The sequence below is a fragment of the Dermacentor albipictus genome, unplaced genomic scaffold (genome assembly GCF_038994185.2).
Source record: "Dermacentor albipictus isolate Rhodes 1998 colony unplaced genomic scaffold, USDA_Dalb.pri_finalv2 scaffold_487, whole genome shotgun sequence".
In the NCBI taxonomy this organism is placed as follows: domain Eukaryota; kingdom Metazoa; phylum Arthropoda; class Arachnida; order Ixodida; family Ixodidae; genus Dermacentor; species Dermacentor albipictus.
The window spans coordinates 1-18,154 of record NW_027226041.1 but is presented as its reverse complement, the minus strand read 5'-3'; the positions used below and the strand labels follow the sequence as shown (position 1 = coordinate 18,154).

Sequence of the window (18,154 nt, the reverse complement as noted above, 5' to 3'; positions counted from 1 at the left end):
CAGGTGTACCCCAAGGAAGCGTTTTAGGCCCACTGCTATTCTTAATTTATATTAATGATTTGCCGGCTGCTATTTCCGAAAATGTCTCTGTCAAGCTTTTTGCAGATGACTGCATTCTCTTCAAGAGCATAAACGAGCGTAATGATCATTACCTCTTACAAAATTCACTATTAGCTGTTCATCAATGGTGCCTTAAATGGAATATGCAACTTAACCTAGATAAAACTGTCCTCTTGCGAATTTCGCGCAAAAAACAGGTTTCTCCTTTCTCTTACAGCCTTCTAAATCATTCTATTATGGAGGTCACACATCATAAATACTTAGGGGTTACAATAACAAACGATTTAACTTGGTCTGAGCATATTTCAGACATTTGTTCCTCATCATTTTCCAAGCTGTGCTTTCTGAGGCGGAAGCTTAGAGGCGCTCCAAGTAAGCTTAAACGTCTTGCATACATAACATTCATCAGATCAAAATTAGAGTACGCGTCGGTCTTATGGGACCCGTTCATAAAGAAGGACATTTACCAGCTTGAGATGGTGCAAAGGAAAGCGATTAGGTTTACTTATAACAAATACAGAAGGCTTGATTCACCTACGACACTAATGAAAACAAATAACATCCAACTACTTCAAGTACGTAGGAAAATGTCCCGTTTGTTGTTTTTGCATAACCTTTTAGCACATAAACTAAACATTTCGCATCCCACAGAACTTAAACAGTTATCGTCTAGACGAACACACCACACAGGAAGTCATTTACTGGAACCAATTTTTGCAAGAACTGAAACATTCAAACACAGTTTTTTTCCGAGGACCGTTTCCGACTGGAACTGTCTTCCAGGGGCCATCTTCCAGTCCGCTAATTTTGTTAAAGCTCTAGAAGAGCATTTGTTTGAGTGAATGAGAGCTGCATATGTGCGAAAGCATATATATATATGAATATGTACATGTGTATACATATTTTTCTGCTTGTCTGTTAGCGGCAATCTGTTAAACTGCCGTTCTTTCTTTTTATTTTTTGATGTTCCAGTGTATTTACATGCCTTGTATAGCCCCTCCTGCATGGGCCATAACTGTTGGCCTGCAGTATTCTGAAATAAATAAATAAATCTTGTCGCCCCTGTGGCGGATAATTGTAGACAGCGCCATGAATGGGATCAACCCACGAAAACAGCGAGATAGGCTCTGCCGCCTAAAAGTGGCTGGACTCGGAGAAGAATGCATTGCGATAAGAAGACCATAGATATTTACAAATACGGCAAGAAGTAAAAGTAGGGAAGTCTGTACGATAACACAGATGACAGTACCTTGCTGTTTGATGCCCGAGCTTGACGTTACGTGGATCTGTATAGATATCTAGAGAACAAAACTTGCTTACGAAATCTGTCATATCTCAAAAAAAAAAGAAAGCTAAACGATTTTCCCGGAATCTATATGATCCCTACAAACTACAAACTTAAGGCACGCATCCATGTAGTTTCTGTACAGATCCCTACTAACAACAAAGCTTGGGGAAGCCGGAATTTTTTTTTCTTCACATTGGTCGGTAGATATGGTCTAAGATGGGGCCTGAAACGATTCACAAAGATGTGCCATCGAACTCTTGATTAATATACGAAAAAGTATGTTAACTGGAACATGTAGCAGATCATGGTACCTTGCGAATTTGCATTTTCGGAAAACGCACTCTATTTCTGCAATTTCAACTTGCTGCCCCCTCCCGCCTAGTTAGGAAGCTAATTAGTGGCATTTTCTTATTTATTATTTGTATTGGCGATATAATCTCGCAAATTCTCATGTCCATCGCTGCTATGAAGCTTCTTCTGCAGAAATTATCTCTTTTATTGTCTCAACCTCATATTTTCAAAATCAGAGCGTCGCAGAAAGAACCAGTATGCTGGAGTTGATTACGCAGATATCACATTGCCTTTTACTCATGCACCATCTCCGTCATGTGAAGTGAGAGCGCCGAGAGAAAAGCCTAGCGATTTAGCGCGAGAAAAGATAGAGGAGGGATATGGGATCTTCGGCTCTGCGCAACAGATTGCCTGCGCAGCTGTGACGTACACTAATTAGCAGAGCGTTATTGCCGTAACTAAAAATGCCACTACTTCGCACATTCCGTGAAATTTCATTCGCCTATTCTTACACCGTGATATACCCTGAACTTGAACCGCAACTATCCGAACAGTCACCTTGCAGAAATCAGGCAGACTTTCGCCAAATAGATTGTACAGCATGGAGAGCTCGTGTCTTATTATTTTAATAACAATCCATTTTATTAACGATAGCTCAGAGGACATCGCCGGACCAGTGTAGATTATGTGGCACGATCCAATATTTTATTCGTGTTCAAATCTTGATCTCAGAACGAAACAGGCCTTTGTCGTTTAAACTCACTTCACAAAATCTCCGGTATGGTGGCCTCACCTGGCGAGCTTAACAAGAAACAAACACTCCGTTGTATAACAAGTTTCACAAAGGTGGCGCTAGGTTATTGTCAAAACTTGGAATTGGGTTGCGAAACGACCAGCCATGGAGGAAAGAAACAAAAAGGGAGAGGCCCTGACGTTACGTTCTTGAAGCCGGAAGGTAGTGACTACAGTGACGGTGCCCGGCACTTTAACATATACACTACAGTGACGGGGCCCGGTACTTTAACATATACACTACAGTGACGGGGCCCGGCGCTTTAACCTCAGCCCTGCAGTCAACACTGTAGCGACGTCAATGGCCGCACTTCTTTCAAACATTCTATCAGTGATGCCAACCCTAGGGATTTATCCCTAGATCTAGAGATTTTTTCTTTGCTTTAGGGATCTAGCGTCTTTTTGTGAAATCTAGGGATTTTAAGAGTCCGTATAATGGGCCTTTTTCATGGGTGCCTTGTGCGCATGCGCACCGGAAGTGCTCTGACAGCGACACTAGCGGCGAGCGCCCGAAACATTTTTGGTGACATCCGGCAAAGAACGTACGTACGGGCTCTCCGTGTTGGCCGCGCTGCTCCTTGGCAGGCAGGATCATAGCTTTTTTTTTTTTGCGATGCCACAGCGATGTGCTGCCGTAGGCTGCAGTAATGCCAGCGGAAAGCCTCCAAATGTGCGATTTTTTAGATTTCCTGCCGCGACACTTCAGGCAACGAGACGAAAGAAATGGGTGCAAGCAATACATCGCGTCAACGCCGACGGATCGCCGTGGGAACCGACAGCGAACTCCCGCGTCTGCAGCAATCACTTCGTAACAGGTAAAGAAACAGTGACTTGATATTCCTTATTACTTGATGAACAGCGTGTCTGTTGAGCGCATAAGTGTAACTTCGAGCCCTTTCCGAGCGGGACCGTGGCAGGTCGGCGATCGTGCATTTGTTTAGTACGCAGTTTCGGTTGTGTTAGCGCAGTGTGTCCTGTGTCGTACTCGCGTTAATAACAGAAACACTCAAGCTGTTTAACCGTCACATTTTATTTCAGGAGCGCCCTCCCGCTTTATGCCCCACCCGGACTACGTACCATCGGTTTTCAAGCACACGCCAATGAGATGCCCTGTGTCAATCGCTCGCTTTGACAGAGTGAAGAAACGGCAAGGTATAGGCTGTGTGTGACGCTGTTTGAGATTCGTCAACTGTCAGCATTTACGACCTTGCAGTAATCTTTCTTCATTTTGTATTCGGCACTTGATATTATTTTTCATTATCATGAAATCGCCCGTGTAATGCTGAATACGCCGGCTGTCGTGCGATTGCCGATGCTAAGCAGCATCGTGCAGTACTTGCGAGTGAAGCTTCTTGAATAGCGAATGTTGATTGCTCTTTCTGCCGCAATATAACTCGCGCTTTCGTCTTGCGCGAGTCAGTTACGGTATCGGCGGCAAGATGCTCCCTTCTCCAAACACCAACCAATTTTTAATGAGTCTTTATCTAGCAAAGGGAGATTAAGTGGTCACTTATTTATGAGTAGTACAGAGTTTTTATATTTGATGTTGCGCCTATCTTATTAGTCTTAAATAGCACATTGTTACACTGTCGCGAAATATATTTTAATGTTATTTATCAGCTTCAAGACTGGCAAATGCAAGTGGCCAAGCCAGCAGCGGTGCAACCACATCAGCTGTTGGACAGAGGACTCCACCGAGTATAGCAGCAGGCCAAAATAGGACACCACAGGATTGTCAACCAGTTGCCGGGGCATCTACTCCACCTCTTGGTCAAGGAACACCATTAAGCAGAGCAGCAAGTGCAATGTCATTAGGCTCTACGACCTGTGAAGATGGTGCAGTATTGCGTAGTGTACCAGCTGAACACGAAAAGAGCTGCCAGACGGATAATTTCTCTCTAGAGCGTATTATGCTGCTTGAAAGCCAATTAAGTGCAGAAAGAAAGAAGGTGCAAAAGCTAGAAGTACAGCTAAAAGCTGCTGAGGAACAGACAATACAGTGGAAAGCACATTACTACGAGCTGAAGGCTACAACACTGTGCCTCGATAACATGCAAGGTACTGAGCATATGTTGTATTACACAGGATTGCCTTCTGTGCAAGTGTTTTACGATATACTAAATTTAGTTTTGAACAATAACCCTCGGTTTGCAATAGACATAAAGAGCAGGTCACTCACTGCTGCCGAGCAGATGTATGCAGTACTGGTTCGCTTAAGGACAGGTATGGCCACACGAGAGATTGCTCGCAATTTTTTAATTTCAATGCCCTCATTCAGTCGTATATTTTCAGAATGGGTACTTATATTGCAGAAGGTTCTCACTGAAATAACCAGCTTCCCCACACTTCCTGAAGTACAACAGCACATGCCACTTCATTTTAGACGGTACCCAAACACACGTATAATACTTGACACAACAGAAATTCGTATACAAAAGCCCTCAAGCTTAACTGCCCAAAGACGAACTTTCTCCCACTACAAGTTCGCAAACACAATGAAATGTGTTGTAGGTGCAACACCTGACTGCTATGTTAGCTTTGTGTCGCCATTATATGGGGGAAGTACCAGTGACAGAGCTATTGTGCAACAGTCTGGAGTACTTGATCTATTCGAATCAGGAGATGGCATCATGGTTGACAAGGGATTCAAGGTAGATGACCTTCTGCCACGTGGTGTTGTCCTTCATATGCCTCCATTTCGTATTCCTGGAGAAGCGCAGATGAGTGCCAAGGATGTTGAAGCCACAAAGCATGTTGCAAGTGCACGGGTGCACATTGAAAGGGTCATAAGAAGAATCAAGGAGTTCCATTTATTGGACAGACCCTTACCTATAAACATGTTAGACATAGCAGATGCAATTTTCACAACATGTGCATTTCTCTCAAACTTTAGGCGACCACTAATAAATAATGGGAAGGAAGTGGAGACAGACACCATGTAATAGAACACGAAAGCATGCGGTATATTTATTCGGAGCACCTAAAAGGTGTCATCATGCACTAAAGTTTTATGATGCAAAGGAACGCACTATGTGCGTGTCAGCCTTCTGATAGTCATCTTCAGATGGTCCTCATCACAATGGTCAACTAGATAAAACCCCACAGCATACTTCTTGAAGGACACGTAGCCTGCACCTGTAGTGTAAAGAAATCCAAGGCGTCGGATACGTCGTGTCATGAGTTCTGGAATAATAGCAGCCTTATAGAAGTACACCAGGCCCTGAAGTATGTCTTTCCAAATTTCTGCGTCAAAATATATACGTTCCACTGATATGCAGTCTTGCAGGTCAGCATGGTCTGTGAAGACTACAAAGTCGCACCATGGCTTCTTCGCGACTCCCATCTGTCCTTGTACTTGGTAGTAATAATAATGGTCTTTCTTCAGGGTGACCTCACCATTAGTTACTGCCAAGTAAAAACCTTTGTCAGCGCAGGCGTCGACAACTCTTTGGCCAGCTTTCGAAGCGGGGCACTTCACTTCTAGAAGGCCATCCTCACTGCCATCTCTCACAAGGCGATCGGGCGATGCGGCGATGAAAGAATGCAATTCATGAATATGCAATCCTGTTTCCAGGACATCTATATTTTTGTCATATAGCTGCATGAATTCTAGATATTTTTGAACTGCTTTTGCTTCATTTTGTATTCCGTAGAGCCTGGGGTCACCACTCTTCATTATTTCTTTGCGAGGATAAAGTATTTCTTTAACAAGCCCTTCTGGCTTCAGGCAGTGCAGTATTCTGCGGAACTTTGAAGCAGTTAGCTTCCCGGTTCTTTCTGCGAACCATAGAGGGTTCTTATCCTGGCCTACAGTCTTTGCACAGATATCTGCCCTCTCGGTAGCTGTGAGCGACACCTGCTCCTTGAAATATTCATCGATCAATGTGAGGCACTTCTGCGAATTCATGTCCTCTGTGTCGTTGATGGGGCTCGCATTTTTCACTGGTGCTGGCCTCTCTGTGTAACGGTTCCACACCAGCTCAGGTGCATGTGTTGCAATCGCACTCCTGAACTTCAACAGCCCAGCCTGCCCAGCTGTTCTCAAATGAGGAGGAAGTTGTCGCTTAGCCTTAACGGGCACCGTCTTGTTAATCACATGTTTCTTAAAGGTGATGTCCACCAAGGGTTTGGTCAGCAAATGGTTTTGTCCTGAAAATAACAAAATGCGGGGACTTGTATACAGTTCATACACATGTTTTATAAAGCTTACTGGCCAAGATCTATTTTGACATTTGATTACACATGCGGTTATTTTGCACTAATGATGGACACTGCAAACTCCTGTGAATCCGATCAGCATGCTAGCTCACCTCTTTTCAAATACAGTGTTTCTCTATCAGCATGCTTACATTCTACATTAAGGTACCATTACAAGGAAGAGTGTAGATACCAGACCAAAGCTCCTTTTGAAGTCATTTGTCACATCGTCTTGTGTTCTACCACATACGTCCCTCCTTATTCTGTTCGCTGCATTTTACCTGATTAACTTGAACTGTGTTCTGAATAAAAACATTCACCTTACCTTGTGTTGGTGCCATCCATCTGCACGGGACACTCGTACAAGACGGCCTCTGGATACTTCGTATGGCAAACAGCAATGCAGCTATATGCTGGCACCTTTGGCTTTGACTAGGAAAATCAGAAGAAAAAAGTATTCACATTTAGATGCCTGTTAAATGCTCCTGTGAGTGGGCAAAACAAACGGAAAGAGAAAGCTAATGTTCGTTACAGAATATATATTTAAGAGAGCACGTTGTTGGGCGAGTCGGTCGTACATACTTAATACTTTAAATATATATTTAAGAAACGCGGACTCGCTGCACTACATTGAAGTGCGAGCGTACATTGATTTTCATTCTTTTTCTTTTCTAGCTGCACGGGCAAGGTTCTCGAAGGCGCTGTTATCCGTGCATGATATAGATAGCTTAAACGGTTTATGCACGGTCGGGTTGTTTTTTTTGTGTGTGTGTAAATACGGTAGAACATCAAATAATCGCCAGAACTATTCGCCGCGAACTACTCTTCGCAAGGTCATATAGGCCCGAACCAGTGACATGTGAATGCTTTTACGGCACGCATCGCCCACAGCCTGTGGCTCGACTCACTTTGTAAACGAAAAATGAATGTTTCCCGACAGCGAGCCGTAGCGGTGCCTGCACGTAGAGACGGTGAAAGCGCTGCCACCTCGCGAACGCACCGTTGTTAGGACACCGTTTTCTACATCGTCGTTCAGTGTTATATCATAAGGGCGGACAGCAAATTCGTGCACAGCATTTCACGTCTCTAAAAAATGTACTTACCCAGCAACGCAATCGCAGTATGCTTGGACGACGGCCCCTGCTCCGCCTTTAGCAAGCGCTACGACTTGCTTGTAGTGGCCAGCTTTCATCGAGCACAAACATATGCTGCGCAACACAAGTTCGGTCCCTGTTGGTTGTCCGCACATCAAATACTCGATCCGGCGAATGTACCTTTCCTCTTTGAACATCCAGCCTTTATGCAACTGCCGGTGCGACTCGCCGAAATGGCTGTCGATCATGTTGTCAGTCACTGGCGGCACCAACTCCAAATCGCAGCTCCACTGACCGCCGGAGTCGTGAAGTTTCTTGAAGTCTTCAATAGAAAACATGTCGAAGAAAGCTTCGCAAGAGTCGACAGGCGGTTGCGAAAATCAGCGGTGACGATGCAAGCGTACTGTGTAAACTTTAAACAGCAGCAGTCACAGCACAACGCAAAGCAACAAAGAGTGTCATGCCGCCGCGTCAACCGAGAGCCACCGTATTTGCTTTCGGCTCTCGCCGCTAGAGGCGCTCTCCCATCGTGAAAAAGGTCAATTGTTACTTTCAGCGGCCTCAAGGCAGACGTATCTGATTATATTGCCTTCTAAACACAAAATACTATGAAAAATGCTATATCATGAGAAGCCAACAATCACTGACACCAAGGACAACATAGTGGAATTACTTGTGCTTAACAAATGTAATGAAGAAACGATAAATTAATGGAAGTTAAGGTGAATGAAAAAACAACTTGCCGCAGGTGAGAACCGAACCCACAACCTTCGCATTTCGCGTGCGATGCTCTACCAATTGAGCTACCGCGGCGCTGTTTCCCCATCCACTTTCTTGGGTATGTATGTGTACTAGTAAAACCCTGGGAGTGTTAGCCAGCGCCATCACTCACAGACCTTGGCAGCGGACGTGGAACGTCCTTGTTGCCGCAGGCGTCACGAGAACGTGATCTTTTTGGGTGAAGGCAACTGGTCAATAAACCCACATATGCTACCTGAAGGCATCAATGTTGCCGGATTCGTTGATGTTCTATCTACAACTAGCAACATTAAATTTTGGGGGATGTCAGTTTCTCGTGATGTCATTTCTTAGTCGCTCCAACTACTGTTTGACAATCTTTGATTGAGAATTTGATAAATAAAGAACTGTGCGGTGAGGGACGCCATTTCACCGCTTCTGAGTGTTCTATTTGAGGTGAGAAGGGGACTTTAACGAAGTCCAACATGTTCGTTTTTCTGTGCGCATCATAAAAAGACTGTTAATGTTGTCTGAATAAAATACCTTGATGTGATGACGGGGCTTAGCAGACAATGTCCAACTCTTTCAACTTGGGACCATTCTTTTGTTAAAGGGCTGCATGGGTTCTTTGCGCGTGAAGATGAGCCTGCTGAAGGAGCAGCTCGAAAGGCGGTGCGGTGAAACGGGAGTCATCTGCTCGAAGTTCACTTCAGATACAGAGGGAGTCATCTGAGTGTCGTTGCTGACTCCCCCTCTATCTGGTGGTGCCATCTGTCGACCCTCTATGCATAATAACTCTACAAAAAATTAAGAAAAAAGCTACAGATGCGGCTAATACACATTTATTTATCTCTGATAAAATGTATAACAAATGGAACAAAGAGTGAACTGCGCTGAGACTTTGTTAAAGCTGAAATTGCCACATTAACAAGTAAACAAATAAAATCTAGGGATTTTTCTTTAATCTAGGGATTTCTGGGGGTTCATTTTAGGGATAAAACGTTGACCCGAGTTGGCATCACTGCATTCTATGCAAACAACTTCGAGCACTTCACGGCAGGCAGTGAACTTTATTAAGGTCCTGAGGAGCGACTCCGAAACCCCCTGAGGGGCCGCCGCGAGCCGTTCCGACGTTGGGAGGGGCAGGCCGTGCCTGACCGCCTCCTCCCACTCTTCTTCCGTGGTAAGATGACCGTGGTTCCGTAACGAGGGACACCGCCAGAGCATGTGTTCTAAAGTTCAGAATGGATCTCCGCAATCCGGACACCTGCCTCGCACGGACGCGGCGTTAGGTTGCCCCTGTGATCCACCACGGCCGCCGCGAACCGGTCGGACGAAGCGTATTGGGCGACGTCGACGAACGCGACCGATCGTGGATCGTCGGCGACGGATCCGAGAAGTGCGGCCGCTCGGGCCCGGCGTGTGCCTACATTGCGTTGCGGGTGCACGTTGCGCGGGAACGGCGAGACCGTGACGGCCTCCCGCGACCACGCGTCGAGCACGCACCGCCTTTCCCTGACGGGTTAAAGTCCAGCGCCTCCAGGATCCGCCTCCCCGCAGGCGAGGAAGCGAGCCTGACAACCTGGACTAACTTCTTTGACCCAACCTCATCGAAGGTGTTGTGGACCCCCAGCTGCATGAGCTTCTCGATGCTGGCGCCTATGGGGATGCCAAGCACTTCACGGACCGCGGTATTTTATTCCAGTACTGTCCACAACACCACGTGAATTTCACGATGTCAGCAACTTCCGTGCAGTAATGGAATACATTGATTGCACACATACGGATCGAACGACCGGAATGGGTACTTGTCCACGAATGTATAATCTTTTGCGTATGCACAACACCTATGACGATTATAATAAAGAAAGAAAGTTCACTCTAATGGAAGGGGAACGGTAAACACGTTAAAAAAGGCACGGCACATGTTCCTGCTTGTGTAGCACCAGATAATGAATATTCTACTGAATTAAGAAAAAGAAGCAGCGGGTAATTGCTCGCTTAGAAGACCGATAAACATGCAGTTCGATTAAATTTGAGAAATAATGATATTGAAGCTTCCAAGACTTTAGAAGAAAAGAAAAAGAAAATTAAGACTGAATCATCGCGACGGAATATATCACAAGTCGCTATAGGCGTCGAAGACCCTAGCTATAACGAAATTATTTTTGAAGAGCTCCGATAGTGTCCATGCAACAATGGTTGCTTGCGTACTGTCAAATGCTCATATGCTGCGGCATAAAGCTCACGGCACGGTGCGAAAACGTGCTCGGAGCGAAAGCGAAACATTGCGCGAAGACATGCATGCAGACGCGAAGTCGGTCACCGCGAACCCGTGCGATCGCTGCATTGCAGCTTCATTCTGTTATGCTACATTTAGTTACACAGACAGCTATCCCTCTATAAGAACATATTTCACATAGTTTTCTCAGCGATTGCTTACGTTTCACGCAAACCGGTTCGGTGGAATCGATTGCGGCGACCGCTCGCAGTGTCCCAGCTTACTGTATGTAGTAGGCAAAGAGATAGCGCTTGTAAACCATGGTTACAGTTATGCATGGTAGGGACGCGCCAGCCACTTATAATGAACTTCTTAAACACTTCTATCTCTCGTGGCGACGATACCCTCCTCCTCACCCCAAGCTCACTAGGCCTCTGGCACTGACATTCAGACTGTTGCAGACAGAAACCTATCCCAACCTGTCCACGTTACATGCGATATATCCGGAGATTTACACTGATGACGCGTGCCCTGCTTGCGGGGATAGATCAACACTTTCGCACATGCTCTGGGGATGTATCTCTATAGCAAGCCCTGACCGCAGCTCAGCTAGGAGGGAGGCGGCCCTCCGCAACCCACTCCTGGCTGAGCAACGTTGGGCTGTCCAGCAGGCCCACGATGCGGCTGGCAGGCTAGGCCTGTCGGTCCCGTCGTGGGAGCGGCCCGCGACGTGCTAATATGCGTTCTGCATTACTGTAAAATAAAAGTTAATCAATCAATCAATCAATCAATATAAACCATTCTGTGCTTTCTGTTTGTCCAACATGATTATGTTAAAGGTAAAATACTGCCATTTCGAGAGTACTTGCAAAATTGTTCAGGAGGGCTGCCGCGTAGTATGTTTCATCATCATCATCATCATCAGCCTGGTTGCGCCCACTGCAGGACAAAGGCCTCTCCCATGCTTCTCCAACAACCCCGGTCATGTACTAATTGTGGCCATGCCGTGCCTGCAAACTTCTTAATCTCATCCGCCCACCTAACTTTCTGCCGCCCCCTGCTACGCTTCCCTTCCCTTGGGATCCAGTCCGTAACCCTTAATGACCATCGGTTATCTTCCCTCCTCATTACATGTCCTGCCCATGCCCATTTCTTTTTCTTTATTTCAACTAAGATGTCATTAACTCGCGTTTGTTCCCTCACCCAATCTGCTCTTTTCTTATCCCTTAACGTTACACCGATCATTCTTCTTTCCATAGCTCGTTGTGTCGTCCTCAATTTGAGTAGAACCCTTTTCGTAAGCCTCCAGGCTTCTGCCCCGTAGGTGAGTACTGGTAAGACACAGCTATTATATACTTTTCTCTTGAGGGATAATGGCAACCTGCTGTTCATGATTTGGGAATGCCTGCCAAACGCACCCCAGCCCATTCTTATTCTTCTGATTATTTCCGTCTCATGATCCGGATCCGCCATCACTACCTGCCCTAAGTAGATGTATTCCCTTACGACTTCCAGTGCCTCGCTGCCTATTGTAAATTGCTGTTCTCTCCCGAGACTGTTAAGCATTACTTTAGTTTTCTGCAGATTAATTTTTAGACCCACTTTACTGCTTTGCCTCTCCAGGTCAGTGAGCATGCATTGCAATTGGTCCCCTGAGTTACTAAGCAAGGCAATATCATCAGCGAATAGTATGTTTATTTAACCTTTATTTAACGCCGACGCATGTGAGGCGCTTCCGACAGATGGCGACTCCGTAAGTCGTCCTCGCCCCCAATACCGACATCTTTATAGTGACGGCCCCGTAGGTGTAGTGTTGTTAAAGCGACGGGCCCCGTCACCGTAGTGTGGATGTTAAAGTACCGGGCCCCGTCACTGTAGTGCAGATGTTAAAGTACCGGGCCCCGTCACTGTAGTCACTACCAAGCCGGAAAGGCTTCAAAAAAATGCCATCACCTTTTGCGCCTCCAATCAGATCGCTGGAGCAGAGGGGCGCGAGCTTTGAACTTGCACTGCTACGAGCCGCTGGTAGCAACGTGGCTGGTAGAGTGTGCTGCCGTCGCACGTAAGAACAAAGCCTATGAAACTTCTGCAACAGTTTTACTGGAGCAGACGCGCTTCTGTGCTTTTCCATCGCATGTTGAAGAAGACGACGAAGACCCGCGCCCTGATTACTTGAGTGTGTCTGCTGCTGACTGACACTCACACTCATAAACCTTATAAGCACAACTTTCAAGCTTACACACCACGCTCCAAAGTCAGCTTGTCTCGCGAACACAGTGTTGCGCGAGAAAGACACGGGCCAAAAACCTTATCTCACTTTTCAGAGGCCGAGAGGAGCAACGAGAGCTTCAAGAGCGCGGTTGCTATGGCAACGTTGACATTTGGGCTGTCAGTCCCAGTGCTCCTTTGCGAAAAATAACACGCGACTTCCGCCACACTTTCTTCTACACGTCCGTGCTGGCCGGGGCCTCTCTCTGATCACAGTGGGGCCTCTCCTACGCTTTCCTTCCTCCATGCGATCAGCAGTCCACGTTCGAAAACTTTTCGTTTGATTTTTTTTTCAGGTATATGCCCAAAACAAGAAAAATACTCTGACAACAAAAGGCATTTAAAAGCATGGCTTTTGAGATTACAAAAGAAAAAAATAGGTACAGCGAATCTCAAAAACGGTTGTAAATGTAGTGTCCATATTATTTCTGCCGCGTCAGATCTCTGAGGGTAACAAAACCTAACCTGAAAGGCCATGTTTTTACTCACTATAAACAGTGAAAATGATTGCGTCGCATACACACACGCACACAACTACGTCATTGTCACCGCGGCAGACATGACGTTTCTGTGTGTTCGTGTGCGTGTGAGCGTGGTGACGCGTTAAAGAAGCGCATTGTGGATTACAGCCTCCGAGATTGCCAAACGTGGCTTCAGTGCTCCACAGCGATCTAACATCTAGCGTCGCGCGTGGATGTGGCGCGGACTACGGAGTCTAATGTCTCGGAGGCAAACTAATAGCATCGCATCTCCGCCTCTACGTGGCAGCACTTACACGACTCCTGAAAAGCGGGAACATTCAAAGTGAAGGACAAAATGACAATAACGTCACATGAACAGATCAGTTATCCCTACGTTCATCGCACACTGCTAATAGGGGTTCTCACATTTTACGTACTTTCCTTTCTCTAGTGCCGGCTCACTTAAAATTAATAAGATTATTTTTGGTGCCAGGGCATGGGCCATTTTTTTATGTATGAAACGGCAGATAGCCTGGTGAAAGCGCCCTTTTTAGCAGTTGTATTCTCCGGATACTTCTAGCTAGCTTGCATCAGCTTACATAACTGCAGTTAGATTCAAGAAACATAGAATGATGCTTGATCTTTTTTAAATGTCCCAGTAGAAGTCATTCTGCAGAGAATTGACAGCCGAAATTTCTTTCACTATATATATATATATTGAAGCCACTTGCCATTAGGTTGACGGACATCTTCATTTTTAAGTTTCATCGGCCCAAGTCTAGTCGGGCTCCCTCCCCACAGTGTTCATTTTGTAGAGATGAAGTAGAGATTTTTTTTCCCCGTTGCCGTTTCGGATCTATAAGAAAAGGAAACATTTTACAAGTAAAATTTACAAAGACAATGAAGTGAATTTTTGAATTCATGACATCCTTTCTCTGGGAGCTTCCCCTTCCGGACTCTGCTACAGGGCTGCTTGTTGAGTCGTTGAATAATTTCTAATTGTTTCAGGGAAGTTTCTGTTCGCTAAGTTTTTAGTACTTGTTGTTATTTTTCATTCTTTGAATTATTCCTCAAAAGTTTCTATTGTTTTCGTTATGCCTTCTGCTTCCATCCAAATCTTCGCAAACCCATCTTAGTTGGTTCGAGTCGTTTGTAGAGAGATAACAAACAAACTAGCAAGCAAGCAAGTAAGCAAGCCAGAAAGAAAGCAAAAGTATCAGACAAACAAATTCTTAACAGAGTGGAATAAGATGTATACACGTCAAAATATTTTAAATGTTTGCCATCGCCCTAATGCATTATACATAGACGTATAACGAAGAAGTTGTGGCTTCCGAGTCGCTCGTGACCAGCCTATATCATGAGAATTTTTTCATGCATGGTTTTCTTCTGATTACTTTTTCCCCCCCACACAAATTTTACTTTTTAAGCTCCAACGTTCAGATTGTTAACTGCATTGTTTTATACACCTAATTTAGCCATCCGATTCATGGCCCGCGATCCATGGCCCCACTGTGGGTATGCGCCATAGCCACTCAGGAGAACAACAACAACAACAACAACAACAGCTGGAGTTCGCGAAAAGAATTGGAGACTACGCTTTGCTTAGTGTTCTGTGTCACGAAAATATAGCATTTCATTCTCGTGATATGCTAAATTGCCACTGTTGAGTTTTTTAAACGTCACATCACGTAGACCCACGAAGGTGACGGGCACCAAGAAAAAAAAGAAGAAACAGAAGAAGAAGAAGGACAAAGCATTACATCCAAACACAAATATTTGCGACACCCGATGTAACGAAACCTTGTTCTGATATTTTCGAATACACCCATGCCTTCTATTGGTATCGTTGTGTAGAGAATAGAAGCCACCATCGGGGATGTCCGGCGTGTAGAGATGGCGCGCTTGTAGCGCTACGCGTGACGCAATCGGAGCTAAATTTAACCTCTCGCTCGACCTCCGGAGAAGCATATAGCTCAGCAGTACGTTTATTGATTCGAGCGCTTGAGAGAGCGATTACTCAGTGATACTAGGTATAATTAGCCAAACTCAAACCAGTGCTGGCCAGGAGTTTATTAGGCCTGACAGGTACGCATTTCGTTTTTTTTTTTTTTCAGAAATGTAACGCTTGCTTGTCGACACGCAGGGTCCAGAAATGGCACGGAAAGAGTCAGAAAGCAAGACAGAGTGATATCCAACCCGTTGACCACGGCGGAACGCGTCCGTGCCCGCAGGGAGCGCAAGTGCAAGAGCCCCAACTATTTGCGAGCGCAGCGGGCTCGATCGATGCAGAGCAGTCTCGGGAGCCACCAGTAGGGGGGAGTCACTTCTTTACCCTAGTGCCCAAACACCCTCTCGCCAAACGAACAGGCCCACAATGAATAGGGAGCGAGTACGATTGCAAGACTAAACCGTGAAGCCCCAAGTGTAACATGAGTTAGGCAAGTGAGCTTTCAGATTCGTCAATTATACGTAACTAGTGTGCTTGGTTATGTCCTTTCCGAACCCTGGTGCCCGTACGCCTTCTGTCGCGCGCACAAGACGGTTCCCGTATCCCACTGTGGCTGCGTCCCCGATGCAGCCTACCCGATTTTTTTTCTTTTTCTTTGAGACAGAAACCAGCGTTCATATATTAAAAGCGGGACAGTATCTTCTTTTTTTTTCACATCTAGGTGAAGAGCGTGACGACGAGACGCGGAAAGACCGACAGGACAATCTTTTCATTTGTTTTGTTGCCCAATAGACAAACCTATATATATGATGCACGTCATCATCAGCCTATTTCGTGCCCACTGCAGGACGAACGCCTCTCCCTGCGACCACCCCTGTCCTGCGCCAACCGATTCCAACTATATTCTTAATTTCATCACCCCACCTAATCTTCTGCCGTCCTCCACTGCGCTTCCCTTCTCTTGGCACCCACTTTGTAACCCTAATGGTCCACAAGTTATCTAACCTACGCATTCATGACCTGCCCAGCTCTATTTTTTTCTCTTAACGACAATTAGAATATTGGTTGCCCCCGTTTGCTCGCTGATCCATATCGCTCTCTTCCTGTCTCTTAACGTTACGCCTAACATTCTTCGTTCTATCGCTCATTGCGCGGTCCTTAACTTGTTCCCGAGCTCCTTTGTCAATCTCCAGGTTTCTGCCGCATATGTTAGTACTGGTGGAATGCGCTAACTTTACACCTTTCTTTTCAATGATAACGGTAAGCTTCAAGTCAGGATCTGACAATGTCTGCTGTATGAGCCCCAACCCATTTTTATTCTTTTGTAAACTTCCTTCTCGTTATCAGGGTCCCCTGTGAGTAATTGACCTAGGTAAACCTATTCCTTCACAGACCCTAGAGTCTGACTGGCGATCCTGAACACTTGTTCTCTTGCCCGGCTATTGATCGTTATCTTTGTCTTCTGCATATTAATCTTCAACCCCATTCTTACACTTCCTCTGTTAAGGTCCTCAGTCATTTGTTGTAACACATCCCGAGTGTTGTTGAGCAGGAGAATGTCATCTGCAAATCAAAGGTCCTCAGATCTTCACTGTCGATCCTCGCTCCTAAGCCTTCCCAGTTTAATAGCTTCAATACTTATTCCAAGAACGCAGTGAATAGCATTGGAGAGATCGTGTCTCCTTGTCTGACCCCTTTCTTTATAGGTATTCTCCTACTTTTCTTGTGGAGTACCAAGGTAGCTGTGGAATCTCTGTAGATATTTTCCAGGATATAAACGTAAGCGTCCTGCACTCCTTGATTACGTAATGCCTCTATGACTGCTGGTATCTCTACTGAATCAAATGCCTTTTCGTAATCTATGAAAGCCATATAGAGAAGCTGACTGTACCCTGCGGACTACTATAGATTACCTGATTGATGACATCGGTGTGATCCGTTGTAGAGTATCCCTTCCCGAAGCCAGCCTGTTCCCTTGGTTGTCTAAAGTCTAGCTCTTATTCTATTAGAGATAATTTTGCTGAATATTTTGTATAATACTGGAAGTAACCTAATGGGCCTATAATTTTTCAATTCTTTAACATCTCCCTTTTTGTGAATTACTATAATGTTCACATTCTTCGAGTTCTCTGGGACCCTCGCAGTCGATAGACAGCTCGCATAAAGGGCCGCCAGTTTTTTAATCATTATTGCTCCTCCATCTTTGATTAAGTCGACTATTTTCCATCTTCTCCTGCCGCTTTTTCCCATTTCATATCTTGCAAGGCCCTTATGACGTCGTCGCTAGTTATAGCAGGAGCCTCTGTAACCTGTTCATTACTACATCGAATGGAGGTAACGTAGCTGCTCTGGGTACTGTACGGGTCAGCATAGAATTCTTCCGCTGCTTTTACTATATCTTCGAAATCGCTGATGATATTAACCTTCTTATCTTTCAGTGCATACATCTTGATTTGTCCTATGCCAAGTTTACTTTTCACTGATTTCATGCTGCATCCATTTTTTACTGCTTCCTCAGTCTTTCTCAAGTTATTTATTCAAAAGAACCTCACAGGCCCTATGGCAGGGCATAAAGCAAGGGGACATTTCAAACAGTAAAGACATAAAAAGTACAAATTTCCAACTGAACAGTGCTCTAAGGAGATTGTCGTATAATATATTACACAATATTCAAGACACAGGGAATACAAATCAATATCTGAAGGCACACGAACACTTGTTACCATTAACAGAGCAAAAGGAATACTGTTTATGAAAATAATATACAACATTGCAAAAATGCGCGATGAACTA

The 18,154-nt window shown here is 45.2% G+C and overlaps 2 protein-coding genes across 3 annotated transcripts; one reads left to right on the top strand and one right to left on the bottom strand.

Moving 5' to 3' along the window:
• The first annotated feature begins 2,873 nt into the window (after positions 1–2,873).
• LOC139054013 (uncharacterized) lies at positions 2,874–6,952 on the top strand. 2 transcript variants are annotated; one of them, XM_070530579.1, is made up of 3 exons: positions 2,874–3,246; positions 3,470–3,583; positions 4,052–6,952. In XM_070530579.1, exons 1-3 carry the CDS (start codon positions 3,045–3,047, stop codon positions 5,371–5,373), a joined length of 1,638 nt encoding a protein of 545 aa, XP_070386680.1. In that variant the 5' UTR covers positions 2,874–3,044; the 3' UTR covers positions 5,374–6,952. The 2 variants fall into 2 exon arrangements, with proteins under 2 accessions (XP_070386680.1, XP_070386681.1); XM_070530580.1 differs by lacking the exon at positions 3,470–3,583.
• LOC139054014 (uncharacterized) lies at positions 5,371–8,221 on the bottom strand. Its single transcript, XM_070530581.1, has 3 exons — positions 7,732–8,221; positions 6,954–7,060; positions 5,371–6,580 (listed from the first exon to the last, which is right to left on the bottom strand). The coding sequence occupies exons 1-3, from the start codon at positions 8,058–8,060 to the stop codon at positions 5,460–5,462; spliced, it is 1,557 nt and encodes a 518-aa protein (XP_070386682.1). The 5' UTR covers positions 8,061–8,221; the 3' UTR covers positions 5,371–5,459.
• Between the last annotated feature and the right edge of the window lie 9,933 nt (positions 8,222–18,154).